This window comes from Globicephala melas, chromosome 3, assembly GCF_963455315.2.
Source record: "Globicephala melas chromosome 3, mGloMel1.2, whole genome shotgun sequence".
In the NCBI taxonomy this organism is placed as follows: domain Eukaryota; kingdom Metazoa; phylum Chordata; class Mammalia; order Artiodactyla; family Delphinidae; genus Globicephala; species Globicephala melas.
In genome coordinates, this window is record NC_083316.1 from 62,614,649 (window position 1) to 62,636,785 (window position 22,137).

A 22,137-nucleotide genomic window follows, 5' to 3' on the forward strand; every position below is an offset into this window, starting at 1 on the left:
TATAGTTATTTCAATTGAAATTGGAGTCAAAGACGTAAAAATGAAATTTGAAGGAAAAAAAATTTTAAACCAAAGCAACGCACAAGAAAACTGAAACAATACAATTTAAAAATGTAAACATAACACAATTTAGAAATGTAGTTTCAAAGAACTGAAAAACTTTTCGGTTATATAAGCAATTAATTGGTTAAAATAAGATATTCAACTAATTACTTAAGAAGAAAAAGAAGATGGGACAAAAATGCAAGAAGATTTTATTTTTTATTTGGGAGGGTAGGAAGAGAAAGGGAACGAAATCTTCAACAAGTCAATTTTTTTGATCTGCCATAGCTTTCAATTCCAAGAGACATTTAGAAAAGTAACTGGAAATATTTCTATAGCACATTATATATAATGTATTTCAGCTTTTCTTGCCTGCTACTCATAATGAAATTATTTCTCTTTGCAATATTTCCTGTTTTATTTCTATCAAGGTAAATTTAGTTTATCCCACTGGAAAATAGATGGGATTTAAAACAAAGGTCACCCTGACACCTACTCTTATGACTGCCATCATCAGATTATCTAAATTTGATATTAGAAGTCAGAATGAGGGGTCATTTGATAACCCTGGTAACCAGGGGTGGTCCTAGCACCAGACTCTTAAAGAGCAGCTTGACAGACCCCTTGCAATCTCTGACCAATAAAACTTCACAATAAAACATCAGTGTCCAACAGGGGAGTAGTTGGGGATAGTCATAATTTGTCAACTTGAAAGAATATAAGATTTCCTCTCAAATAAAAATAAGAATATGTGTAATATAGGAAAATGCTTATAACTAGAAAAAAGAACAATATAAGGAGATATCTAGATTATGATAATTTATATACTTTACATAAAAATTATTGCACGTGAAGAAGCACCAGAAAGAAATATGGAAAATATTGATATTAATGGGGTGAGACCAACTTCCTTTTTTGGGGCTTCTGGTTTTATATTGCTGTATGTGTTTTATTTTACATTTAAATATTTTAACTAATAGTACCATAGTGCTATAAATTATACAAGCTATCAAAGATCAAAAGACTAGTTTCTTGATTCCACATCCTCACTTAACTATTTTTCAATTATTAATGGAATCTCTAGTTTGACCTTTAATTTCATTCTTTTAAAATCTTTCCTCTGGGGCTTCCCTGGTGGCGCAGTGGTTGAGAGTCCGCCTACCGATGCAGGGGACACGGGTTCGTGCCCCGGTCCGGGAAGATCCCACATGCCGCAGAGCGGCTGGGCCCGTGAGCCATGGCCGCTGAGCCTGTGCATCCGGAGCCTGTGCTCCGCAACGGGAGAGGCCACAACAGTGAGAGGCCCACGTATTGGAAAAAAAAAAAAAAAAAAAAAACTTTCCTCTGAATCTACTGTTTCTATTAACTGAGAGTCAGTGTATGAATAGTTTGTAGTATACTGTGAAAACATGAAATTTTGTTTTACAACAAAGTCAAATCCTACTGAGGGAACAGTATCCAAAATGACTATCTCTAGATCAATTATGGACCATGTCAATTAGCCTGAAAAAGTTTAAGCAGCCAGTAAGAGACCATGAGGTATTCATATTTGGTTTCAATAAATTGGGAAAATTTTTCTCCAAGAAAGGCCAAACTAAAATAATCAAGGTTGACTGTCCAATCAACTGAACAGTAAGTTGGCCAAGACCTAATTCAGTGGAAATGATAACAGAAAAAATTACCTTGTTAACCTGAAAGGGCATAACCAGTATTAGCAACTAAGGATTTGTTAGATTTGGTTGATAAGAGTGTGAGGGCCAAAAGTAGATTAGGATTAAAAGAAAGTCAGAGGAGGAGTAGTGTGATTTCTGGTTCTTATTACCTTCTGGGGTGAAATAAGAAAGATTATGAGGCATGGGTGTTGGGGAGGCTATAACTGTTGATGATACTGAAGTAGACTCTTCTTAGAGACAAGCTAAGAAGGAGAGAAGGAAGAAAGGGATAGAGGTTGCAACAATTCCAGCATCTCAACAGAGCAAGATTTTCTTCTGAAATCTCGATTATTAGCTATATTTAACAAAAGGCATATTGAAATTACCCTAGACACTATACCTAAAATGAAAACAAAAGCCCAAAGCATATTTCATTTTCAAGGATGTTTAAAAAAAATTAACATTTGCTCAAGAGAACAAGAAATAGTTCCAACAGTACATAAGGGAAATGAAACTCCTTTGCCTTCTAACTATTCCAACTAGGTAGCCGCACAGGTAGCCAAAAGTGTTGTGTGAAACCTTCTAGAAATTTTACATAGGCTAAAAATAGCACTGCGAAACTAGTTTTATTTAACATATTCCAAACATCTAGTTGTTTTTTAGTTAAAATTTTGTGTAATTTCCTAAACATTCCCCTTTAGTTATTCCTTAAAGACCCTAACTTTCATAAAACCTGCATTTTATATCTTTAAATCAAACATTAAAATAAAAAGCATGGAGGTATATCTGTTAGACTACAAACTTTTGAGAAAGTAGGATAATTCCTCTTTAGAAAGAGATTCCTAAACTAATATGGCTAGCCACTTCTATGGTAAATGTTTAAGGAAAAAATTATCAAATAATATATTCTTTGATCACAGTTGATAAAAAAATTAAAAGTGTAAAATATAAATAAAAACAGATTTAATCAACTTCTATCACCTCTCCATCCTTATTTTGAGAAAATAAAATTCACATCTCACTGTTTCTGGGAAATTTCCCTCACACCCCACACCAAAACAAATAATCTGAAAAAGAAAAATAACAGTCAAATTGAAAAAAAAGTTTGCATATTAAAATATGAGAGAGTATCAAGGAAGCCAAAACTAACACATGTGACCACACTATAAAAAAGGAATCTGAGCAATGATGTAAGATTCAGAAAGTGCTAAAGAATTCTCTCTACTCATTTATGAAGTGGCAAGAAAGTCCTCCTGCAAAAAGCAAAAAGCTCCAGAAATATCTTGAATCACATGGAAAAGAAAGCAGGTTGGCCCTCACTCCAGGCCAGGCCTTCAGGGTGGTGTCACCAGTCTACTCTCAGGTGTATGTGCCATAGAAGGAGGATGGGGTGTCAAGGGTTAGCTCTACTTAAAGAAAAAAAACTCAGGAAATTGCAGACGATCAATTACTGGTATGATTTATGTAAGAAAGATTAACAATCAAAGAAAAGCCTTCAGCTTTAAATCAAAATACTAGTGAACAAATGAAACATAATATTATTGAATTTTAATTTATAAATGTAAAAGAATCTTTTTTTAAAAAAAGTCTTTACATTAACTGACTTTTTTTTTTTAAAGATCTTTTTGTTTTAATTTTTTTTGCTGTGTTTCTGTGCAAGGGCTTTCTCTAGTTGTGGCAAGCAGGGGCCACTCTTCATTGCGGTGCACGGGCCTCTCAACTGACTTTTTAGATTAACTCATCAACTACTGGCTTTGATTCCAACAGATAAGAGGGCTTATGCTGTACAACCTCCTATCCTCCCAACCTGTCCCACCCCCTTTCCACCTGCTCTTCAACCTCATCAGGACTTACATCCTCTTGGCCCTCTGCTATTATGCTAGTTGTCAGGCTCAACCTGGCTTTATTTCTCTCCATACCCAGCCTGCAATAGAAAGTCAATCATCTCAATTATATTCTCAGTAGCATCATCCCAACTTCCGGGCTTCCTTACCTACCACAACACCCATCTTGCCAATTTCTAATTCATATCATCATTCCCTATTCTCATGTGCCCAAGCTACCAAATGTTATGGGAGAAAATACGTTAAATATGCTGGTTAGTGTCATGAAAATAATTTTGAGCTCTGACTTCAATTATGCTCTTGAAGTGATGAGTATTCTTTAATTTTACTTATTCCCACTTGACTCTTCTTTTTCTTTACCTAACAGCAATCTCAAACCTCTGTTCAAGCTTTCTCTTGTTCGGTTGTCCTTCCTCTCAGAGAATGATCTAACTCTTCCAGAAAAAATGGAAATAAATTGGCATAGACTTCCTCGATCTCACACCTATCTGCATCTAAATCTGTTTTTATCCTTCCCTCCTATCTCAAATAAAGTAGCTAATTTGTTTCCATCCTTCCCTCTCACATTACCCTCTTCTGCACAATGCTCCATCAATGATCCCTTCCTTCTCGCCTCTTTTTCCTTCTCTAACTCCTTCCTTCCATTTAAGAACACATTCCAGTCACCCCCACACATACATTCCAGAAAAAAAATTCTTAGCTCCATATCCTCCTGAGATTATCACGCTAACCCTTTTTCTCCTCATACAAGAGAACCAAATATTTGTTACCTTATTCTTATTACTAAGCATTTTGGCCTCAAGAATAACCTAAAGTCACTAACTATCTCCTTTCATTCTACAAAGTGCTTCACATTGCCCTTCCTTCCCAACAGTCCCTGTATTTACAAGTGGACTCCACTTTGTTAGGTTGAAAGTCCTCTTAAAGTTTCAACCTAGTGGAACTCTGCTCCCTGCACTGCCAAGTCATTGTCTCCAACTTAAAATGCTCTTCTCTTGACTTCTGTGCTAACATTCTCTGCTGGTTCATTTCCTACTTCTGTGTTTTTCCCTATATCTCCCTCAAATTCCTTAAGTGACCATCTTTTTTTTTTTAATTAATTAATTAATTTTTATTTTTGGCTGTGTTGGGTCTTTGTTGGGGGGGTGCACGTGGGCTTTCTCTAGTTGCGGGGAGCGGGTGCTATTCTTCGTTGTGGTGCACAGGCTTCTCATTGAAGTGGCTTCTCTTGTTGCGGAGCACAGGCTCTAGGTGCATGGGCTTCAGTAGTTGGGGCTCGCGGGCTCTCGAGCGCAGGCTCAGTAGTTGTGGCGCACGGGCTTAGTTGCTCCGCGGCATGTGGAATCCTCCCGGACCAGGGCTTGAAACCGTGTCCCCTGCATTGGCAAGCGGATTCTTAACCACTGTGCCACCAGGGAAGTCCCTTTAAGTGACAATCTTTAAGTGACAATTTTTGACCCTTGTCTCTCCTGTCTTTCCATCCTATTTTTTTCTGGATGATATCATTCTCACCTACAGCTTTAACTATTACTCATTTGTTGATGATTCTTGAGACTTAGTTCCAATTCCAAATTTCTAACTACACACTATTCACCTGTATGTCCAATAGGATTGAAATTCATTCTCTGAAGTAGATATCCTCCTTTGAAGTTCACGCTACAAACCAAGAATAGAAGTTTCAGAAACATCTAACGTAATATCTTACTTTACCATTCTCCCTTGCCCTCACTATTTCCTCAATTCTTACATTTCCTCCAAGTTCAGTCAAGTTCACTATTATGTCTATTCCCTCCCTCTCTATTTTCACTGCCAATAACTAGTAGGTAAACCCAATAGAGAAACAGATAAATACTCCATTGGGACAAGTAACAGGATTAAAGACACATATCTCCACTGCCCTTACTTTGGAGAGCAAAAAAAATATCCAGAGAACTCTAGTGAACCTTTCCTGAAGTTGTAAAACTTGTTCTCGTGGTATTTGGTTCAGTAAAACCACACTTGTCATATGATACTAAGAAGGCATCATATTAATGTATAGGCATTCACTAATTCTAATGGTATATTTGTGGGCTAGATATATAAATAATATAGTTTACGATAGTAACAGTTGGCTACTGCAGACCACTTTTCAAAAAATCCATTTATAGCAGGAAAATCTAAAACATTCGAGATTTACTGCACTTGAAATGTCCTTAGAAATGATATAGTTCAAACCTCTGACCTTACAGATTCAAGAACCATGGCCAAAGAGATCAACTGACTTTCATAGGATCAAACAGCTAGTCACAGAGAGCCTAATAATCACTTACAATAAACCAGTGCCATTGGGTAAATATAATTTATCGTTAAAATGAACATTTTAAAAATTATGGTATTTATAACAAAGCTAAATAAACTTTATTTTTCTCTGAATACACACACTCACACACACATATAATCCGTTTTTTCTATAAAGTGAATTCTAAAAAATCTTGAGGAAGAGGTTTAGACATATTAAATATAAATCAAGGTAGCTACTACAATATATTTAATGCTATACAACCTGATATCTTAAATGGAAAAAAAAAGCCCATGAATATTCTTTGGCTTCAAACAAGTGATGGAGTAAATAGATTTTACTCAATTTAAAAGTCTTAGTCAACTGAAGCTAAAAATTATTTTTTTTCTAAACTCCAATGAAGAAAAATGTGGATTAAATGATCATATAGCCCCTTTTTCTTCAATGCATATTCTGAGGAAAGTGCCTAACAAGTTAACTGAAATACAGTATTTTTAAAACTGTGAACTGTGTAAGAAATTTCAAGTTTAAAGTCAATCATCTCTCTTGATTTTATATCAAATTGACTATTTAAAATATTCCCATGGAAACATGAGAACATAAGATCTCCAACAGAGGAAAAGTTCTAAATTAATGTCTGTTATTTAAAGAGAGATGGGAAAGAAACTGACAACTAATATGTGATTCAAAGCATTCCTAGAGATGTTACCTTGATGAAGACAACATGAAGATTATCTGATATGACCACATATTTATATCAAGTATACAACCTTAGCTCAAGAGTCTAAGAGGGAATTGGCCAACTTTGTTCTAAACGCCAGACTCCTTTCATCACAAGCCTTTAGGGAGATGGAATGGTTTGTCTACAGCACTACTTCTCAAAGTCTGATTCCCCAGATCAACAGCCATCAGCATCTCTTGGAAACCTGTTAGAAATGCAAATTCTCAGGTCCCACCTCAGCCCTTCTAAATCAGAAATGCTAAGGTTGGGACTCAGCAATTTGTGTTTTAACATGTCTTCCAGGGGCTTCTGATATAGGCTTTATTCAATTAAGGCATCTGTATTTTTCTAAATAACTATGTCAAGGCTTTACATCATCATCTTCACCATTACAGCCACATTGGAAACTCAGCTGTTAACATTTATTAAGCCTTTACTATATGCTAAGCACTTTGTAATCCTTATTTAATTCTCACAATAACTTTGTAAGAAAATATCATCCTTATTCCCGTTTTATGGACTAAAGAAAATACTAACATGCCTAAGTTCAGAAAACTAAAAAAGGTTAGAGCCCAGATCAAAGCCAAGCTCTAGAGTGTACATTATTGCCATTATTGTATGACAGTGTCAACATGACATTGCCATTATCATACTTATTCCACCCAACAATCCCGTAAGGTAAGTAATGTAATACTCATGCTGCAGATGTATAAACAGACTTGGGTTAAGCAATTTTTCCAAGATCACATAGAGGCAGAAAAAGAATTTATGTCTAGTTTGTTTGACTTGAAAATACATACACCTTACTGGTCTGCTATACCACCTCGAATAAAAGTGAAAGCTATGACCAACTCAGTGTCTACTATTATCAATTATCCCATTTAATCTCTCTACCCACTTTGCTGAATTCCTGAGTAACATCCTAGTCTTCAGGCAGAGTGTTAATTTAGTAGATTGGGTTAAACCAGTGAGAATCAAGCTGTGCTTTCTAGCTGAATGGAATCAGAGTGGCCAAAGGTCATACAATTCGAGTCAAAACAGAAATAGTAATGACCTCTGTAAGGGACTGTCATAAAAAAAAAAAAAGAAAGGAGAGGAAAGAGAAATGAAAATACCATTTTCCCCCTATTTCTCTGGCTCTGTAATTAACAATCAGACTTCAAATATTTTAAAAAGATAAATTAAGGTCAGTATATTTTGGCTCTCAAATACTAACGAACTTAAGACATTTCTTTATTCTTTATATTTCACAGCACTTTCCAAATACAAACATCTTTGATATATTCCTTTGATGAAAGGCTTAAAGACATTCCTTCCACCAAAGAGAAGCAGGTATCTTAGCAGCAACTTGTAACACTTTATGACCAATTAAACAAACACAAGTTATTATTAGAGAAGCAGGAACTAAGTACAAGGGCAAAGTGTAAACCATTACAATTTTACTGGAGTTTTTTCAGTATTCTCTTATTGAATGTGTTATAGCATCCTCCTGTGACACTGGAATCATTCACCTGAGGAACTGGAGCTCCCAACGTGTACTGGTACTAAATTTTAAATAGGCTTTTATGCTTAAAAGCATCGCTACGTTATCACAGCACTTAGGGAGACAGGTTCAAGGGAAGTTTCAAAATGATCATTCTTGTTATTCCAGGTCACTGCAAGTACAGAGGAGGTATCATGGAGCTTTGGCTTCAATCCAGAGTACACCTTTAGTCTATGAGGAAATATGAACTTTAAGCATACTCAACAGAACTCTTCTTTCCTCTGAAAACACTCAAAACTATTTATACCAGTAGGGTTTACCAAACAGAGTTGGGTGCCAGGGGTGGGGAGGAAGGTGAAGAGCAAAATATTTTCTAAAATGTTCCAATCATTTGGCTAGTCACAAAATTCCAAGGCAATTACTATTTACTCACTTAAGAAAGTTTTATGTAAATCAGCTACTACTGACATATTCCACAGAAACATTTGTTAATATCCAATCCTTCCTTTTATAAAATCTCCTAAGTACACTTCAAAAACAAACAATTACTCTAGAGAAGAACCCAGCACAAAGCTGAACCTTACTCTTAAGATGACAACTGAAATAAAGATTAACTTTAGAAAAGTCTATTATTAAAAAGCTGAAAATTATTGGCTTTCTATGAGTGATATTATTACATTAAAACCTTTGTGAAAGTACTCAAATGTAACTATTTAATGAATTTTATTTAGAGATGTAATTAATTTCCAACTGAAGAAAGATTACAATGGACAAGTAATAAGTATTAACTCATTTTGTTAAAGGAAAAAGGGATGCTTTTTCTTTTTCTTTATTTTTTATTGGAGTATAGTTGCTTTACAATATTGTGTTAGTTTCTACTGTACAGCAAAGTGAATCAGCTATACGTATACATATACCCCCTTTTTTTGGATTTCCTTCTCATTTAGGTCACCAAAGAGCATTGAGTAGAGTTTCCTGTGCTATACAGTAGGTTCTCATTAGTTATATATTTTATACATGGTATCAATCCCAATCTCAAAAAGGGATACTTTTTTAAAAACTACAACCTTTGGGTCTCAGTGCTGAGATGTAAAATGTCCCAACTGTCAGATTTAAACACACCTTAAAATCAGGTAGAACAAACTATATTGTTTATATATTTTTATTTTCTGTATATTGTGATGTTTTGACATCTTAAAAAACCTTTCTGGCTAGCCAATTCTTAGAGATAGCAGGGGGCTAAGGTGGGAGCATGGCTTTGATATGCAAATTAACCACACCAGGCCATACCTCCTCTATCTGGCCCCTCCATCCCAGGAGACAATATTCCTCTGCCTTAATCATCCAAGGAGCTCGATACTAGGCAACTAGGAACTAACTCTCTATAGTTTACGGCCCACTGAAATCATTCAGGCTAGCCAGTCCTAAACTGTTCACCCTGCCCTGCCATTCCCAACAGAAACCCCAATACAGGCTCTAGCCTTGGTGTTCCCCTGTACTCTTGCTTTCTGCCCTCTGACCACCCTGAGGCATCCCTGGTGCCCCACCCAGAGGTGTGATGTGCCTCCTGTTTCTAGGACCTGTGAGGACAATAAACTTCTGTTTTCCCAAGCCTCTCCTATGTCTTCTCTTGCGGGGCTGCACCCGACCGACCATCACAGAACACAGAATACAAACAATAGGGCAATCTATGTTTTTTATATACAATTGTTTTTAAGTTGTATGCACATTAAAAAACTGAGTTTTAATTACTAAACAGATTTTTTCCCCCTGAGATTCTTGTACACATTGGTATATAGGAAAAAAACCCTTTCTCCACTAGTATGGATTAACTGAAGGGTGCATTTCTATGTCTACTTTGGAATCCAATCACCTTAATTTTGCCATTATTTTCCTAAATTTATCTCTGGCATAAAGGATACCATCTAAAATGAACAAGGCTTATAAGTAAGAATAGAAATTAGATACCCACCTGTGAAGGTGTACTGGTAAGTTCCATCTTTTCTTGAGATTTCTCCTTGGCTAGTCGAGCAGCTTCTTTAAATTCCTGAAACTTTTCTGCAAACTGAATGTAGAAAGACTATATACATTAATCAAATGAAAATAGGTCTTAATGCCCACTTTCATCTTAGTTTTCTTCCATTTTATGGAATAACAGACTCTTACACAGCAACTTAGCCCTCAAATCAATTACAGGCATAATATGAAAATGACAGGAAAATAAACCTAATATCAAACATTTGCGCACTATAAAGTACTCTGACAGATCTCATTAAAAAAAATCATGATGGGGCTTCCCTGGTGGCGCAGTGGTTGAGAGTCTGCCTGCCGATGCAGGGGATGCGGGTTCGTGCCCCGGCCCGGGAAGATCCCACATGCCGCGGAGCGGCTAGGCCGGTTAGCCATGGCCGCTGAGCCTGCTCATCCGGAGCCTGTGCTCCGCAATGGGAGAGGCCACAACAGTGAGAGGCCTGCATACCGCAAAAAAAAAAAAAAAAAATCATAATAAAACTAAGTTAGAATTTGGTTTCAGCTAGCTTAGTTTTGTCTCTCCTTGGTTGTTCAGATATACTTTACTAAGACCAAGGTGTGGGGTACAGGTTGGGAGTGGAATCAGTAAAGATGGGCATACTATGTTTGTTTCTCATGGAGAAAACTAAATCGCTTAAGTGTCCATTCCTAATCATCTCTGTATCTGGAGCATGCTTTTAACTTTTACTAGAATATAAACTCTTGTATTATGTAAGGCATTTTATTTGCAGCAGTACAAACAGCAACGTTTACTACTGTCACTAACTGACATTACTAAAACTTCATTTCCAAAGATTCCTAAACAGCTAATACACAGCAGCAGAAAGGAAAAGCAGGACCCCACAAAGGTCTTTAAGATTGGTAACAATTTAAAAAAATTACTTTATATGAAATGCTAACTCTTTGGAACCCATGGTAATCAAATAAATGTCATGGCCACAAACAGTATCTATTTATGAACTGGAAGTGGAAACCAGTCTGCCACTGTTCTCAGAGAGAATAAGGCAAGGCTACAAAATAACCAAATTTAAAAAATCTAAAATCTTTGTGCAACTCAAAACATCTGTTATAGCTAGCAATAAAAATATGAAATTATAGGTCCCTCTTCGAACCCCATAAGCCAACCCTGATTTCATTGCCATCTTGGGAAGGAAAGCTTTGTAAGGAAAGGCTCATGATACTCTGACCTGCCAACAGGGAGACGGAGGAGGGTCAAAATTAAAGTTGTCATTATTACAACTTTCCTTCTTAAACACTGTTACCCCCACCTACAACTTGTAGATCAGGAAACTGAATCTGTATTATTATACTTATCTAATTAAAGAGAATATCTCATTACTGTAAAAAAAAAAAGTCTGAATATAGAGCTAAAAAGGTCTCATTCACATTGTTGGAATTGAAATAAAAGCAAAACCATAATTAATTTCTCTTCATGTAATTTGAAATAATACACGAAGTTTTTCTTACACTAATTTGGCATTCCAAAGTACTTAATGTTTAAAATTCTTCTCAACTTCATAAAGACCCATGCTGTTGCTAATTTTTATAGGTTTAGGTTTCCATGATAACAAAATACAACTTGGTAAGCACTCTAACAATCCAAGCATAGTTGGAATTTTCCTCATACATCAACCTTAGGAGACCAGAAATTTCTTTCAATGCTGCTGCTCTCTCATATTTTGAGAGTACCTTGCCTAGAATTGCCTTCAGAGCCTTCTCCAAACTCTTACAATGTTTCATTTCATGTATGATTTTAGTGACAAAACAAGCCAGAATATTTACAGGCTTGCTTCACTTATGTAAAAGATTATGTACTCCTTTGGGTCCCTTATAGTTTACAAAGCGCTGACATTAATCTTCAAGGTAGCTTGGAAAATAAGTCATGATTTTGTGATCTTTGGACCAAAACATTCTGAAGAGACTGATCATAAGCTCTTAGAGCCAAGTCTAGTGAATAAACAAACTAGAGTTGGCTCCAGGAGCTACTGAGTTGTTTCCTAATGGTTAATCCACCCTCACAATACAATACTAGAATTCGCTACCAGTTTGGTCAAAAGCATATGCTAACTTTAAAGAGGAAAAATAAAATTCTTTAACTATAAAAGCTATTCTTAGAAAAAAGATCAGATAAGAGGAGACAATATGAGTGACAGAATTTAATAAACTATTTCTTTGCCACATTAGCTATCTGCGCAGTAACTTGAAAGATGTAGTAAAAAAACAACAACAACTTAATATAGTCAAAATTACTTAGGCTCAAAAATCATTTCATGCAGGTTTGAGAAATTAATCCACAATTTAGTTCCTTTGTTGTCAAGAAATTCAGCAAGTGTAATATAATTATAGTTTTAATGTTTTTGCTATAGGCTTTAATAGACAATTTCAAAAGAAAATTTCCAAAAAGGTTCTGAGTAACGGCAAAAATATTAGAATAAATGTGTAATTTCCTAAGGGGATTGTTTATGGAGGGACAATGCTTAACTCGATGCCTGTGTCCCTGCTATGTTGAAATACTTTAAGTCTAAAACTTATAACTTTACCATAGCTCAAGAAATATATTTAGAGAATATAATGGGTGTAAGAGAAATGAAATCAGTTAACACTTGTTTGTTTTAATCACCTTACAGAGAATGACATAATCATCAAGACAAAAGTTAAAATAGTTGTAAAATTGAGCTTTCAACTCTAATTTATATCAAAAAGATAACAAAAGCACTTGAAAACAACAGTGTTAAGGAAAGTTTGCAACTAAAACAAAAGGAAAGAAAGATTATTTTAACTACTGAACTATCTAATTATAACTTCAAGTCAATAAATATTCACAAAAGTGTAAGATTTTTTAAAAGAAATAATTTTTAAGAATCTCAATGATTTCTATAACGAACAGCTTAGGTTTCACTTAAGTATTAACGGTGTATATCTAACAAGAGCCTGATTACCCTGTACTTGAGCTATTTCAACTCTCAAGCCATCAGATCCTATGTATACCAAATCATACATAAAATATGGTTCAAATGTAGGGCTATTCTTTTAACTGAATGCTTCAAACAGAAGTTTTAAGCATAACTCTTTGGGTCTGGTGAGCATCAGATGTGAAGGGTAAAAGTGAGTAATCCTCATCTCCTTGATCATCTTGTTATCCTGAGATTGTTTCCTTTTCCTTATAAACTCTTTGTGACATCCACAAGAATTCAGGATGCTGCTGGTATGAACACTGCATGGCTTTTGTTTATATGCAGGAAAACTGTTTTATTTCCAGTATTTAGCCTGGTGATGCTCTGTATTTTATCAGCCATTCTAGCCACAGTAATTTACTTGGTCAGTTCCGAGAACTCCTCACGGTGTCTCTTAGATCTTACTCTGTGTTGCATCAGAGGCCTCAGAGTAATTCTCACCCAGACAAAGCACCACTTTCCTAAACAGTAACTTATATGTGCCTGCTATTATGTCTGAAATATCACTATCAGCTTGAGTTTTCACAATTCAGAAGCGTTTGGTGTCTACCTATCTTACAGAACATCAACCAAGGGTGCTAACTCCCGAGCAAAGTCCATTCTGAAGTGATAATTCCCACATTTTATTTCCTATCATACCTAGTTAACCACAAAAACCCTCCTCAATCAATGGTGACTGTTTTTAATGTATACAATGTTTCCAACTGACCGTGGGATCCACTGATCTCTCACTTCTTGCTCTGCTGTCACTACAGTTGTTCTGAAAATACCAAAGAAATTTCTCCTACATTTTATACTCTCCATTTTCTATTATATATTTAAGACGTCTGATTTGAAGATGTAGATTTCCACTCAGATCTTATGATTTAACTTACTTTCGAAAGATGATGCTCAGAGGAAAACCCCAGTCCATAAACAGTGTTTGCCCTGCTATCAGCCCACTGGCCAAACTTCTGAGATGTTTTAGTAAATGTCATGTTTGGGGTGATGGTGCTGTTAATTATTGCCTGAAAAATAAAACAAGTATGAGTAACCAGCCAAAAGTTCGCAAATAGGCATTTAAGCACAGGACTATTCAGATACATAAAAACTCAGGACTCCTATTGAGCCACAATGTTAAATATATAAAGAGAGTTAGAGAAACAGTTTTTAACATTATAAGTGACTGTGGCAATATGGTAATAAGAAAACTATAAGTATAATGGCACTCTACTATAAATTTCAATACTTTACAAGCAAAATAAGTTTTCCTGTGATGCAAAAACTTTTAAAGAGTTTTTAATGTGGTCAGTGTCTTCTCTTTGAACATTTAGGATCAATATCTATGAATTTTGGATGATATTCACCAGAAGCAAGTAGGTTTTAATAGTTGTTTATTTAAAAAAGTAAGGACCCCTCTCCAAAGAATCTTTCAAAAATAAAGGCAGCAATAGAACAAATTTTCTATTTGATCACTATTTTCTAAAATCCATCAACAAGAATTTTCTTAAAGCCAACTTACCTGAAATATACTGTGATACAGAAAAAACTTTCGATCCTTTAGTAAGTTTTCCTTTACTCAAGAGAAAAACAAACCCTTAAATATACACTTTGCTTCTTTACATATAAAGTCGTATAAAATCATGGTAATAAGAATCACTATCACTTCTGTTTATAACATAGTTTCTTAGAAAACTAGTCTTTTAGTACTTTATTAAATATTAACTTTGCTGATCACTTTAATAAACTTCAACTACTCTTTAACACATTAATTTCAGTTCACTCATCCCCTCTGCCAGTACTATTAAGGTATAGAATCAGTTTTAGTTAAGTAGTCTAATGACTCTGTAACTGAGATTGAGATTACAAAGTGATCCCATAATAATAAAAAGATACATTATCAAATCCATAAGCAGTTATTTGGTGAACTATTAAATGTGGAATAAGAATCAAGCATTCCAGAACAAAGCAAAATCTGTACACCACATGAACAACAGTATAAACGTAAATATTTATGAGCTATGCAGGTATTGATGAAGTTATAATGAATGTATGACATTTGTCCTACTAAAGTAGACAGTAAGAGAGTGGTGGCTTGCCTTCTCTCACAGACAGTAGACATGTTATCTGCCAGTAGACACGTTATCTGTTGTTACATGAGAGCCCTTATTCTCTATAAGCATTTTCACCTCTGACAAAATTTATACACTAATATACTGCCTTACCCTTTGGTTCAAAAGCTGTTTTTCCTGGCATGTCATTTTAGATCCTGTAACATGTAGCTAACAACTGCTCTGACATGCAGGGTTGTCATCAAATGAAAGACTGAGTGGGAAAGAATATACTAACGAATGGTAAGGACTCGTTTGGATATGCAACTTTTCACGTGTGCAAATACCTACTAAATACCAAGCACAACTCTAGGAACTTGAGATACAACAGTGAGAAACAACGTAACTGTGGATTACATTTTAGAGCAAGAAGAGTCAGTCATTGAACAAGTAAACAAGTAGCCGACCAATGAAATTCCAGGGAGTGGTAAGTGCTGTGAAGACCACAGACCAGGATGGGATCAAGACTGAGAGGCAGAAAGGCAAGGGCTGGCCAGAACTACTTTAGATTTGGTGGTCCTTGAGTGTTCCCTGAGGAGGGCACATGTACATGTGAGCTGGGATCTGAGTGTTTCCAAGGAGAGATGGGCATCTTACAGGTGACCCTAACAACTCTCACATAGTGAGGCGACCACGGGCTTTATAAGGCATGTAAAATGTGTGACTCATGAGTTGCCGGTCACTGACCTTCTGGTTTGGCTATTTCAGACTAACTTCTTTCTGCTTTTATGTTTAAGAGTTCCATTTTAATCCCCATTCTGAACCTTTCCTTGCCTCCATATGACTTGTTTTGGGATTCTTTAATCAGTGAATAAAACTTTAAAATAATAGATGATTCTGCACTTAAAATTATTTATTAGAATTCTTAAAATAGAATGCTACTATAAATCCATTTTTTTAAATTTTTAGTTCTTTAAAATAAATGTCTCTCAATCCCATAGTTCTTGTCTTTTCAAGGAAAAGAAGTAGAAATGCTGTGTCATTACCAACCATATAGTGCCCTGATCCTGGCCCTTGGCCATACTGACGTCTCTGCAGTAGGATTAGAAAACCTTCAAGCAAACTTGACATGCACAGAAAAGGCCTTAAGTGAGAACAAATGGATGTTTTCTAATCAGGGGCACCTAAGGTTTTCCCAACTCATCATGTTGTGCAGAAATAGAAGTGAGGGTGGGGAAAAGAAACCCACCCATTTAGCTGCATCAAATAAACCACTACTGCTTACCAAAAAACTACTCCTGCAGGAAACTGCAATAGTTAATAGCATCAGTTCAGAAAAGTAACTAGAAAATGGAAAATGTGATAGAAAATATAACTCCAGTACAGAGAGTAGATTTTATTAAAAGAAACAAAAAAACTTTTTCACAAGAGTTATATAAGAGCCTAATAATTACAAGCTACAAAGTATATTCAAAAATGGAAATGACAGAAGCAATAGTTCATACTGCTTCAGGAGAAAAACACATGAGGATTATTTAATCACAATGGACTTGGGCCTACTTTACTTTTATATATCATTTAACTGCCCTCTCTAATAAAACCACATCTTATCCATGGTTTGGGCCAAGAGAGAAATACAAATTACAGAGAATTGAAGGATCAAGTCAGGGAAAAGAAATAAATTAACACTCTAGGGTCTGAGATTATAATAATTAATATCTGTTAATTTCACTAAACAGTTACAAAATGTGGCAAAATTATTCTTCATTAAATAAAGCTTCAGATAAATTAACTATTGCTATTTCCCAAGTCCTATAAATCCTGAGTAAAAATGAAAAGAGGATCAATTATTCAAATAAATACATGTTAGTCACTTATGTACAAGACAAAAAGTGCACATAGCCCCTGGGGTCCTATAATCCAGTTAAGGAGATAAGGAATGAGCACATAGAAAAAACAGACTGAAAGTTCAGCATTAAATTAAATTATCTTTGATTCCCCCAAACCACTAGGCAATACATAATTAAAAGCTGGGGGCTTCCCTGGTGGCGCAGTGGTTGAGAATCTGCCTGCTAATGCAGGGGACACCGGTTCGAGCCCTGGTCTGGGAGGATCCCACATGCCGCGGAGCAACTAGGCCCGTGAGCCACAACTACTGAGCCTGCGCGTCTGGAGCCTGTGCTCCGCAACAAGAGAGGCCGCAATAGTGAGAGGCCCGCACACTGCGATGAAGAGTGGCCCCCGCTTGCCACAACTAGAGAAAGCCCTCACACGAAGACCCAACGCAGCAAAAATAAATAAATAAACTCCTACCCCCAACATCTTAAAAAAAAAAAAGCTGAATAATATTAATAATAACAATAGCAGTAAGTGTTTGCATAGTGATTACTATACACACTTTAAGTGCTTTTGCCTAAATTAATTTATTTAATCTTCACAATAATCCCACGGTGTAATGATGCAGTTATTTACATTAGTTCTTTTTTACAGATGAGAAAACTGAGACATGAAGAGTTTAAATATCTTGCTCTAGGTCACATGGCTAGTAAGTATTAAAGTAAAAATTCAAACCAGATGGTCCAGCTTCAGAGTTTGTGGTCTTAACTCTACACTGAACTGTGAAAATTTCCTAGGAATTATCTACATGTATTATTCAAAACTCATTGAGGAAAAAATGGAACTTCCCCCCTATTGAAGGGTATACTCCATCAGGCACTGAGGTAACCAAGTGCTTTGTAGATACCAACTCAATCCTTACAACTACCACTGAGGTGAGAACAATGAAACTCAGAGAAGTAAACACATAATTTGCCCCAAATCACAAACTTCATAGATGGTAGAATTGAGATAGAAACCCAGGCAGTCCATGCTCATAAACATTTTACTATCTGCCTCTCCTAACAAATAAAAACAGGTCTTGTCCATACGCTTCTCTTCTGAATAATGGATGTCAGCTTTATTATTGAATACTGAACTTAATATTGAAAGACTTCCTATGATTTAGGGATTCTGAACTGCCTACTAGACTGTAGAAGTATATCTGAAAAGAAGTCTAGTTCCTCACTAGATTACATGCTCCAAGAGTAGAAACTGTGTCCGTTCTGTTGAAAACTATATTCCTAGCACCTAACACAGTGCCTGACACAACAGATATGCAATGAATATTTATCAAATAAACTGACTTCAAATTTGTAGAATATTTTGGCATGTAACTCAATATATATATAAGGTGGTTAATCCAAGTAATTTAGGGGATGAAAAAGTTGCTACCCTAAAAATGATCAATTTTGTTTTTTAAAAGGTAAGTTTTTAAAGCTCAAAAGAAAATATTTTATTTTAATGAAGATAAAAATCTTCTGAATAAAACTGAAGTGTATACTATATAAAGCAAAACAGCAAGGTTATTTAATGTAAATGTAACTTACCTTTGAGCCATCTAAACTGATTATCCTATACACGTTTCTTGTGCTGTCATAGAAATAAGACACAGTAACTGCGTGCTTGCTGGTGGGTACCCAGTTCTTCTTTGTGTTTGGGTCGATCTGGAAGACATGAGCTCGAGTGCTGAAGATGGGTTGTTCCCTGTAGGGGAGAAAACAAAATGACAGGATGAAAGCAGCCACTTTTATTCCACTGGACAATAGAACATGAAAACTGTATGATTCCACTTACCCAAAAATTCCCACATCCTTGAAAATAAGAGAAACTTTCTTTTAAATTTGAATACTCAGTATTATAACCTTCTTTAAAACAATTACAGTCAATCCTTATTATTTGAAGATTCTGTATCTGTGATTTTGCCTACTCACTAAAATGCATTTGTAACCCCAAAATCCATACTTGAGGTACTTCCTTGGTCTCTTCCAGTTACCTGACATGTACCTTTCCACCTGAGGTTGATCAAGGTAGCACTCTGCCTTCTTGTTTCAGCTTTCATACTATAAACAAGTGTTCTTTTTGCAATCTGTTTAGCACCATGAAGTCTGCATTTTTGTGCTTTTTGTTGGTGCTTTCACTGTTTCAAAGGGCCCCCAAGCACAGTGCTGAGTGCTGTCTGTTCCTAGATGTAAGCAGACTGTGATGTGCCTCATGGAGAAAAAATGTTACATAAGTTTTGTTCAGGCATGAGTTACAGTGCTTTTGGCCATGAGTTCAATGGTAATGAATCAACAATATATATTAAATAGGGTGTCTTTAGATAGAAACATACATCAAACAAGGTTATTATTGATTGGCTGATGAAAATGTTGTGACCAGAGGCTCACAGGAATCTAACACTGTGTTTCCCTCCAGACAATGGTTCAACACTCATTAATTCAGTGTTTGTGGTGCCTTTATAGAACAAAACCACTGTAAATAATTAGAATTGATGATATGCTGTTTAAATACAAGTATCTTATATGTGACTCTCACTAAGTTAAAAGTTTTTACCCATTTAAAAATTACATTATTCTGGTAACAGGTAAAGAATTTACTGGGAAAGTTTACTTTCAATATAATCTCTACTATACTGAAAAATATAAGGAAAACAAAGTAGCCCATCATCACAGTATCTTTTACTTAGATCAAGTAAGGCCTTAAAGATAAATAGAGGTTTTAAAAATTATAATTTCAATAATCAAAACTTATCAAAAATATATATTCGAAATATGATCATTACAGATTTCTTTTACAGTCTGAAAAAACAAGCATGAGATGATCTGTATGTGATAGAAGCATTATAAGGCAAAATTTTCCAAGCTCTCAGTAAGAATTCTCTTGTAAAGAGCATTTACCAAAAATTTTTTTGGAGTCCAAATGTTTCTTTCATTTACATAACACTTTTCTTTCCTAAAGCAGCTTAAGGTCCTAAAGAAACTTTTAACTGGTATTATATATATAATGTTAAAATTAAGTAAGTTTAAATTTTTTAATTTTAAAGAATTAAAAATGTTTCCCAATTTTAAATTTAAAGAAGGGAAAAGAGAGTATGGAAAAGAGTGAAATTAGAAAACAGGCAAGGCAAATTTTGGTCTTTGGCAAAATTTTTCTTCAGATTAATAATAATGGGCTGGGTGTCACATATGTCTCCTATGATTTACTTTAGCCCTTAGAGAGCTATTAGGAAAGGGAGGTACCTTCCCTGTATGTAACTGGGCTCTTCCCAGTTTCATTTCTGGAAACCACCATAACAACTGTTCTTATTAAAGAATCACTTTTGAAAGGAAGTGAGCGATACATTTTATGCCCCTCCCTAAAAAATGAAGCAGAAAGTCATCACTTCTGGCTTAACTGCTATTATACATGGGTTCATTCAGCAAATAATTATTAATAATCTGGCAAGGCGCTATGCCAGGATACAGAATTCTTCCAAATTAGGAGTAGGCCCTATTCATTCCCTTTCCCCATCCTCAATCCTTGACTTTCACAGTAAGGCTGGTGCTACATTTGGGTTATCGTCGAAAAGCCCTGCAACCTCTGCTTTTCTTTTTTTTCCACCTTTTAATTAAAGTTCAGTGACTGCAGCTAGTTCCAATTCACAGGGAAATTCATTCACACAAAATTCTATTTTTTAAGACACATAAGGAAGGGAAGTGGGCCATTCTTGGCTCTATTGACTTGATAGTATTTTTTTCATTTGACAGGGGATAAATTTCTAGATAGCGTAGGCTGATAATTACAAGAATGTGTTCTAATAAATGTATTTTCCAAAAAAGTAAAATTGTTAAGACAATGATATTGCTTTTGCACAAGCCTTATATGACAAATCATCAAATCCTTATTCAATGGAAGTGCGATGTTTTGAGTCCAATAAATACTTTCCACACCATATTAATTCACACAGTGTAATTAATCTGCACAATTATTCCACACAATTTAATTCCATTCTGAATAAAAACCTTTAGGGTAAACTAGCTATTTTACAAGCAAATGACATCTGACATCAACTAAATACGCTGTTTTCTTCAACTCTTTTCTGAATAGCTGATTTCTTAAAGAAAGTTATAGTTCATTCAAAGAAAAAAAAAGTTGTAGTTCAAGATCTCTGTCGTTAAAGGCCTAGCCATCAACATCTGGATGATAAAGACTAGGGAAATAATTTTACAGCTGATACCCAGGGAAGAGAATTCCTAGAAGTAACGAGGATGTTACTACATCTGTCAGGGCATACAAGCAGATGACTCACCCTTTTATGGAATATCTACTACATGGTAAAAACAGAGAGAGATGGTCTTTGCCCTTGAAAAGTTCAGTCTGGTGAGGGAAGACAGATATGTTAAACAAATAAAATGCCCTTCACCATGATAGAGTCTCTGAAAATAAGTGGGTAAAGGTTACTGTGGAGAAACTGATGCCTAAGGAGAGTCTGAAACCATGGCACAGTGGTTAGAGAGCATAGTACTTAGGCATGTGTAGCAAGAACCTCAGTGAGTATGCGTGCCTTTGAAGAATGAGGCTAGAGATAGAGAAGCCAGTTCATGAGGGTACCCACTGGAATCTACTGAGAGATGTAAATAGGAACAGCTTTGCATTTTAGAAAGATAAATTTAGTAGCACTGAAAAGGGTGGGTTGAAGGGAAACAACATTGGACATAGGGACACTAGTCAGAACCTTACAAAGGATCCCAAGTATTAAAAAAATAAAAAGAATAGGAGGTTAGGGAGTGGAATAAAGACATGAGGAGGGGTTAAAGGTAAATTTAGAAAGTAGAATCAATAAGATAAAGGAACAGTTTGGATGTAGGGCAGTGGTTTATCAAACAGGGGTGAGTTGTCTTCCAGGGGACATTTTACAATGTCTGGAGACGTTTTTGGTGGTCACAACGGAGGGAGATTGCTACTGGCTTCTAGTAGGAAGAAGGGTGTTGCTGAACATCTACAATGTACAGGACAGCCTCCTACAACAAAAAACTATCCAGCCAAAAATGTCAACAGTGTCAAGGTTGAGAAATCATGATGTAGGAGATGAAAGAGGAATCTGAGTCTCCTGGGCTTCTGGTCTGGGTGACTGAAAAGAAGACAGTGCCACTAGGCACTGTGGTAAACAGAAAATAAAGTCTGGAACAGGGGGGATGGTGAGGGAAAGGATGAGCTCAGTTTTGACCAAGTTCTGATGCCTATA

At 35.7% G+C, this 22,137-nt stretch overlaps 1 protein-coding gene across 2 annotated transcripts in view; it reads right to left on the reverse strand.

Moving 5' to 3' along the window:
* The window catches only part of HOMER1 (homer scaffold protein 1), a 124,694-nt gene that overhangs the window by 61,499 nt on the left and 41,058 nt on the right, over positions 1–22,137 (reverse strand). For both annotated transcript variants that reach the window (XM_030846576.2, XM_060295930.1), the window contains exons 2-4: positions 18,461–18,617; positions 13,881–14,012; positions 9,993–10,085 (exon numbers count right to left, since the gene is read on the reverse strand). In XM_030846576.2, the coding sequence (XP_030702436.1) occupies positions 9,993–10,085; positions 13,881–14,012; positions 18,461–18,617 (382 nt within the window). The remainder of the gene's footprint in view (positions 1–9,992; positions 10,086–13,880; positions 14,013–18,460; positions 18,618–22,137) is intronic.